Genomic DNA, 8,218 nt, shown 5'->3' with positions numbered 1-8,218 from the left:
GGGGTGGTGTTTGTGAGAGTGTGAGGGTGAAGAAAATTATTGATAAACATTTTCAAGATCAGAACAACCTTCAATGAAAAGTTTGTAAAACCTTTATTTTTTTCTCCACACACAATCGAATAATTCATGAATTAAGTTGAGGCAGAAAAACGCGAGGTACGCGAGTGCTGGAAAATCTTCAGTTTCTGCAGAAAACCGTACAGAGTTGGAATTGTGTAGAGGACTGGGTTTAAAGCAGAGTTGATAGGCAAGATGAAGACAACTGACCATGCGTAGGCCGTCAGACCAATGCTCTCCCCACTCAGAGACAGAATGCCCATAACACCCACAGGGAACCAACAAAGGAAATCCGACATAGCCACCAAGAAGAGCTGCCTAGCCACACTAATATCTCTCATGTCATTTGGATCTTTTTTCAAGTGCTTTCCCTGCTCTTTCCGAATCGCGCTTATGGTTCGAAATATTATCACCTGTCCTAGAGCTATGATCAGGAACATGAACAAGTTGAATCCGATGAAAACAGCAGCGGAAAACTGCCAGCCTGAAAGCTTTTGGTCGGTGAGGGGCAATCCGACACACATGCTGTAGGCTGTGAACATCGACCAGTCTTGAAAAGACGGCAGAAGCGGAATGACGGAGAAAGTGACACCAAGAGTCCACGCTAGCAGGCAGAGGGCAGCGGTCAGGCGTTTTGAGACCCGCACGTCGCCGAAAGGGAATTTTATAGCCAAGAATCTGTCCACTGTTATGAAGAGTATGAAAACTATTGAGGTCTCGCTCGACAGTGTAGCAAGAGCTCCCGCGACTCTACAGTAGACGCTATGTCGCCAAGTCTGCTCTATCCAAATATACTCTCCTAGGTAGTAAATGTCAGCGCTGCCTATAAGTATCAGATAGACGCCCATAAGGAGATCTGAACAAGCCAACTGCAGCACAAACATTCCGTAGGCCTTCTTAAGAGCTTTTTTCTCCCACTTGGATCTATACACAATGACAGCTATGTTGCCAGCAATCGCCATTGTTCCAGCCACCCACAAGAATATCCTCTGGCCCATGCCACCAATGAGGTCAGTGCACGACGACAGAGGGTCAGAAGGAGCACTACATACTGATGCGGAAATACCAGCCCCTCGAACTTGAGAGCAGCAAACTTTAAAGGTGTCTGTGAGAAGGCGATGCTGAATTGTCACCCCTGTAAATGCATCTTGGTAAATATATTTAATATCATTGCCCCTAAGATCAAGCACATTAAGTTTAAAATCAGCAGGGAAGATTCTTGATTCGAGACTGGAGATACCCGTACTACGAACATCTAACAGAGAAAGACGGGTTAGAGGCTTGAAAAGTTCTGAAGATACGAATTTGACTTTTGTAAAGGACAGATCAAGAATGCGAATCTGAGACTCAAATACCTTACTTTCAGTTTCATGGGCAAGGAAGGCGTTAACAGTAACAATTTCCAGATAAGTATTATGGGACATGTTGAGAGTTCTTAGATTGCCCATAAAGCGAAGAATGCTGTCACCATCTAGCTCTTTTATTAGATTGAAACTAAGATCCAAGGTCTGTACCGTCCATAGTTCATTCCACAACCTGTGTTCACTCGGGGGACGTGTTAGGCTATCAATTTGACACCCCGAAAGAAGCAAAACCATTATATGGATAAAATGCCCAGTTTCAATACGTGCTGGAAAAATATGACTTAGATTCATAGCGGTCAAATCTAAATACCGCGTTCGGTAATCAACAAAAGACAGAGAATTAATAACCATTACTGAACTCCTAAGAGGGGCCACTATCGTACCTCCTTTGCATATCAGCCCATGCTGGAGACAAGAAAAGTGACAGTTGAGTTCATCATCCCCCCTAGGGCAGTGTTGGTACCCATCACAAACCAGGTCAGGATGCACGCGGACATAACTTTGCATGCATTCAAAGTTACTCGCATTGGCAGTTTTAAGCTGCCAGCCTTTTTCATCCTCTCCTACAGGACAGTCAGAGATGCCGTTCCTTACCATATGTATCGGTATGCAATAAGACAGAGGACACTTTATGTAGCCTTCGGGGCAAACAAAATGTTCACATCCCTGTAAATGCTCCAAGTCTCGACACCCCACCAAGGTATTATATCTATCTTTAAAGTATACACATCTTGGTGACCATATCGGATACTTTATCAATTCACTTCCAGATCTTCTTGGACAATAAAACCCTTCGAGACGGGACATCAAGTCGTCCAGCTTCCCCTCCGGTCCGTTGCAGTCTACGTGGCTATCGTTGAGCATACTCTCGAAGACACACTCATACCTATTGCAGATGAAGAGACACGTTTCGTTGAAGCCGTCAACTTCCATGTCTTCATCTGCAAACATCAATTCGCTGGGAAAACCGTTACAGTCTCTGTGTTCGTCATACCACCAGTGGCGAGGCAGGCAGCTCCCGTCGTGACAGATTCTGTGTTGACAACGTGAGCAACTTGCCTCGTCGCTTCCGTCGAAACAATCGGAATGCAGATCACACTCGGCTTCCTTCGGAATGCATTGACCGGAAGTACAGGTGATCTCGGTGCCAGGGTTACAGGGCCGATAGCCACAAATAAGCTCATCGTGACCATTAGGGCAGTCTCCTTTATAATCACAGACAAAAGAATATGCAATCTGGGTATGCTTTTCATCATCGCAGTTAAAAACGGGAAGTTGGTTCCACTTCTCCTCAAATAGGCTGTCAAAGTCCCGCCATCTCGCAAATGTATTCTCAATGTAAGATGGAAACATGGCTTGCGTCATCTTGACCCTGGCGCCCTGAACAGCAGAAAAAGATATTATCGAACCGCTCTCGGGCCAAAATAGGAGCTCTCCTCTAGCAGCAGCCAAAGCTACACTTCTCTTGTTTGCTGCACGGGACAGCACTTCCTCCGTGGTACTAGCTTGGATAATCGGTGACATTTCGCACGTATAAAATTGAAGAATTTGCAGTCCACATCCAATGTCAACCCACCCTTTTAGGCTATATTCAGTCTCGTTTTTCCTATTTCTGTCTTGAGAAGATAGCGGTTTGGAAATCGACTGTCCGAAACCCCAGAACACACAACCTTGCATTGAGCCTTCTAGAGGCATGTTATCGAGCCATCGCTGAAAAACGAGAGGTGCCTCGTTAGTCCATTGGAATCTTTTCCCCAAACTTTCTTGTTGTCTCACTAGACCAATGTACGTAGCGAACTCATCGTCCCACCGTGTGAAGGGAAAGTCCGATCTCGCCAAGACTAACGAATTGGATTGGTAATTCTTGTTTTGCCTTTGAAGGTCAAATATTCTCCATGGCAACTCCATCTCAAGAAAGTCAAGCTCGCCTTTGGTTTCAATCGATACCAGTTTTGAATTTTGGATTTCGCACTGTTCACTAGCTTCCAGCCAATTCACACAGACGTTCGGGACAAAACCAACAAAGTAGCAGGAGACGAAGTGAGAGTCATTGACATCAATGGAATTTTCGTCGTGAGCAAACCAGTGGTGAAAACACATTCTGCACAGCAGCTGAGCTATGCTGTGATCGTTTTTCAGCGGTGACATGTCTGTCCATAATACAGAAACACTTTTTCCAAACCAATCGAAACGATAATTTTCTAAAAACATACTTCCGTATAAAATGAGACAATACTTAACACCCGCATCTTCTTCTTCAAAATTTATACTGTATATCGGATCAGAAGTCCTCGCTACAACGACTACCACTCGCTCAATGCTCGTTCTGTTCCCCCTGCTCGAAGTGAGGATGATGTCTTTGATAGTTGTAGTATCCGAAGGAATATTTGGAACGACTTTGGGCGGCTCCATATTCTCTAAAGCTTCTTTCGTCTCAAATTTCCCTTTATAAGAGCCAAACTGGAACACAGGCTGTAACACTCCAGCCTGCTCTGTTGCATAGGAAAACTGAATCCTCGTGGTCTCCTCCTCTTCAGAGCCCAAAAACACATCTACTAACCGTGAGAAAAGCTTCTCTGCCTGGCGCTTTTCACTCATTCTTCCAATGGACACAAACAGAACATCGATGTCCTCGCTTCGACAGTCTTGTAAAGGCAAACCTGCACCATTCACTGAGGAAAGAAAATGAATGAAGTTCTTTGGTCAAGCTAAACCACTATCGGAAGTATACGTTTGTCAAACCGAAAATCAAAATACTGGTGCATGCAACCTCATTTTGATTCGTTTTTTTCGTTTGTTTTTGTTTTTCGAGATGCTTTATAGCAACGCGTCCCTCTTCAATAAATCGTATAGTACACATTTTCCAGAAGTTATTGACTTAACTTTTACCCAAAAGAAGGCCTAGATTTAGGATATTAATGATATTAATTAACGGTTAGAGAGAATTTGAGAAAATGCATTTTGCTTTCCATTCACGCAGCACGCACATTACTCTAAACACTTTAATCAAAGGCGAAAGGCCTGGCGGTACTCAACACTACCTCCACTGCTCCACTGTGTCAAACAATAATTATTATGTGTCACGACGTGGTGGAATCAGGCGCTTGTCAATTTTTGGGCATGTGGAGTTGAGCTTGTCCATTTGTCTTGCTTTTGAGGAAAAAGTATCCTTTTGTCTTGCTTTCGATGAAAAAGTATCCATTTGTCTTGAATACACGTTGAGGTATTGTTGATTGAAGGAGGTGTGGGACTCCGGGTTTCAGAGGTAAAACTAGCGAGAAAACAGGGGCGAAAGTTGAGTTATTTCCTTAGCTTGAGGGTCCGAGGAGACGGAAAATGTACCCCTTTTGTGCTTTTGAACCAGGTTTTTCAATCACATCTAGATATCTACACAGAAATGTGTTCTGGACAAAAAAGATCTTGAGCCCCCAAAAAACAAAAATTTGATAAAATTCCCAATCTTGCGAAAACAAAGTGCCAATTTCATCACTTTCATTATTTTGACGAGCGCCTGATTTCACCACGCTGCCCCACATATGCGACGTAGAGACGAAAACAGCCGAGGAAAGTTTTCAAAATACAGTGTATAACAAAGCCAGGCAGAATACAAGGATAAGTCAGTTCTCTTTGTATTTTTGAAATACGGAAGTTTCGTCATATGCCCTTGATGATTTTTAAAAATTTCCTTTTCACACAAATGCATTGGGATACTGACAAAGCAAAATCAAGAGAGCAGACTTGAGACATGGTCATGCATCATGCAACCCACTGTATAAAAACGAGCTGTTGCAATCAATTACCTGTGTGCGGTCCAGTGAATGCGAAGGCTGCTTTTACAAAGATACACATGAGCACCAGGGCACCCTTCATGCTGTTCTCTAGTCGGTAAGAACGGATTTACTGTAGTTGACCCTGATCCTGTGAGAGAGAGTATTATTATAACAACGGTGTTCCAACTTTCTCTGAAAAAGTGGAATTATCAAAGTACTATGATAAATAATTATTGTTCATGATGATGATGATGATGATGATGATGATGATGATGATGATGATGATGATTTATGTCTTCAGTTGGCGCTGAGGAAGGCTGCGTGGCGAAAGGTTGAGTCAGTTAAATAAAACAAATTTTAAAACATTTTATACATTTTTTTGCTGCAAATCAAGCAAGAAGCCCCCCCCCCCCCCCCCCCACACACACACACATTTTGCTTTTAAAAAAGTGATGATGATGATGATGATGATGTTGATGATGATGATATCCAAAATGAGAACCTTTCTGGTACATTCCCCTTAGTGCGACAAAGTGTATGGATCTACAATTGGGATGGCTGGAGTAAATGACACTGACTTTGAAAACGAGACAATAATCTGGCCACAGTATTTATACAGCACGACAAAATTTAACGCCTTTGGTCGAGACCAGTCAGTTGTTTATCAAAATACGACTTGTCCTCAGGGGATCTTTCAACCGTTCATTCCAAACAGAATCATCAAAAGGAATTTTGTTACCAACAGCCATCAGTTTAATTTGAGGTCCATTAGGATTAAAGAAAAGGCCACACAATTAATAGCAGGCAGTCCGAATGTGTTTGCGGTTCGAGATGAATTAGTGATGCCGAATGGGGCTATAGACATAAAGAAGCTTTGGCCATGATGAGGTTCCCGCTGCTTGTATGGTTATGCATTAGATGATTGACTGTAAATGAAGTTTTTACGTCCCTATTGACTCAATTTAGATAGTTTAGGAGGTAGGCTGTTTTGGCCCAGCTTGTCTGTCTGAGCCAACAGAAACTGAATGGGATACAGCATTCTAGAAGAAGGATAGAGAGATGTGTACTTGGTAAAATAATTTCCTCTTGCAGAGCTCGAACAAATGTGAGGCATTGTGGTGAAATCAGGCGCTCGTCAAAATAATGAAATCAAAGAAACCAGCAATTTTCTGATCGTTGGGCAATTTTTTTTCCTAACGTATTTCTTGTCTTAACACCTTTTATATCCATACAAAGATATACATCTGTGTGGACTTTACTTAAAAACATTGATCAAGGGCATAGGAAATATGTGAATTTGCTGTTTTCCTGGACGCTCAAGCTGTGAAAATCACTAAACTTTGGGGCCATTTCTCGTTAATTTTACCTCTGACACTAGGCGACTCCCACCTCTTTCAATTACAAATATTGTTACATATATCTCGACTCCTATTCGAGATAAATGGGTATTTTTTTCATCAAAAACAAGCTAAACGAACAGGCTTTAAGATGATGCCATAACTCCACATGCCCAAACATTGAAGGGTGCCTAGTTCCACAGAGTCGTGACTCTGATACTTATGAGCTCTAGATATAAATAGAAAGGTGGGTTGGAAAGGGACTGGGGTTCTTGGGATTTAGGCAAATGGTTGAGTGGGCATTTCACTTGAAACGAAAGTGGGGTGGTGAACTTGTGGGAAAAAGAGGGGGGGGTGAATCCGAAAATGGATCTGACTCAAGAAGAAGTCCAAGTGATTTTTGGTACAATTTCTGCGAACTCAAATCCTCTGAAATGTCCTTAGACCCTGAGACAGACTTGTACCACGAAGTAAAAAGCTGACAAGTGGAGCCCACACAAATCCAACAGTTGGTCGCTTTTAAGGACAAACGGGCTAACCCAGATTACGGGGGTTTCCAGAAATCTTGACCGACCCCAAAATTGGGCATTGCCCTACCTATAAGAGAAGTTTGGTTTCATTGGTGTGTATATTTGTTTGGTTATAGAGAAAACTCTCCTTGTCTTTTGAAGAAAATGAATATGAGACAAAAACTTTATCTTCGATTTTCTCAAAACAGCATTTTTCGGGATAGCCCCCTTGTGCTTAAAAGTGAGCAGTTCAAAGTAATGTAACCAACAACAATAATAGCCTGCAACAAAAAATTGGAGGAACACCTTTTACATCAATAAACGATAACTATCTGTATCTGTTCACTGAAATTGGCCCATCAGTAGAGCACCATGCATTAAAAAATAAATATTGCAACAAACATGACGCGAACTTTTCACTTGGCCATAATGCAGAATTTTGGACGCGGGCTGCTGTATAAGGTGCAAAGCAGAAGGTAAAAGACATGTATATTCATTAAAATCGCTGTCTGAGTGTTCCGTCAGTATAAAGTGCAACGCAGCAGCTAAAAGACAGCGATGTTCATTATAATCGCTATCTGTTCTAAAAATTACCTATATCATGACCTTTGGCTTTCATTCTAGGTACACTCTGCTCCAGAGGCGCATCGACGGAACACTCAGCTTTAACCGACGGTGGCTGGAGTACCAGCACGGCTTTGGCAATCCTTATGGGGAGATGTGGATTGGAAACGAATTAATTCATCAGCTCACTACGCAGGTAATGATCATTTGTTTATTAAGGAAGATTTATGGTAAAGCTGTTTCAATAAATCGGAAAGTGCTTTAATTGCATAACTGATTCATTGTGAGCCTGCCTGCCTGTCTGATTGATTTATTAATTGACTGAGTGAATGATTAATTGATTGCATGGTTAATTGATTGACTTGTTGATGGATGGATGGATGGATGGATGGATGGATGAATGGATTGATTGAAGGATTAATGATTGATGGATTGATTGACTGATTTGTTGATTGATTGGATGACTGATTGATGGATCGATTTATTGATCGATCCATAGATTGATTGGCAGATTGATTGATTGACTGACTGATTGACTGACTGACTGATTGATTGACTAACCGATTGATTGATTGATTGATTGATTGATTGATTGATTGATTGATTGATTGATTGAT

The 8,218-nt window shown here is 42.0% G+C and overlaps 1 protein-coding gene across 1 annotated transcript in view; it reads left to right on the top strand.

Annotated features, from left to right (window-relative positions):
* The window catches only part of LOC101854231 (fibrinogen C domain-containing protein 1), a 41,916-nt gene that overhangs the window by 22,427 nt on the left and 11,271 nt on the right, over nucleotides 1-8,218 (top strand). Inside the window, exon 8 of the mRNA XM_005091600.3 lies at nucleotides 7,662-7,797. Within this exon, the coding sequence (XP_005091657.2) occupies nucleotides 7,662-7,797 (136 nt within the window). The remainder of the gene's footprint in view (nucleotides 1-7,661; nucleotides 7,798-8,218) is intronic.

The sequence above is a fragment of the Aplysia californica genome, unplaced genomic scaffold (genome assembly GCF_000002075.1).
Source record: "Aplysia californica isolate F4 #8 unplaced genomic scaffold, AplCal3.0 scaffold00032, whole genome shotgun sequence".
NCBI classification, from domain to species: domain Eukaryota; kingdom Metazoa; phylum Mollusca; class Gastropoda; order Aplysiida; family Aplysiidae; genus Aplysia; species Aplysia californica.
Note: the sequence above shows the minus strand (reverse complement) of the source record. Positions and strands in the feature narration are given on the sequence as shown.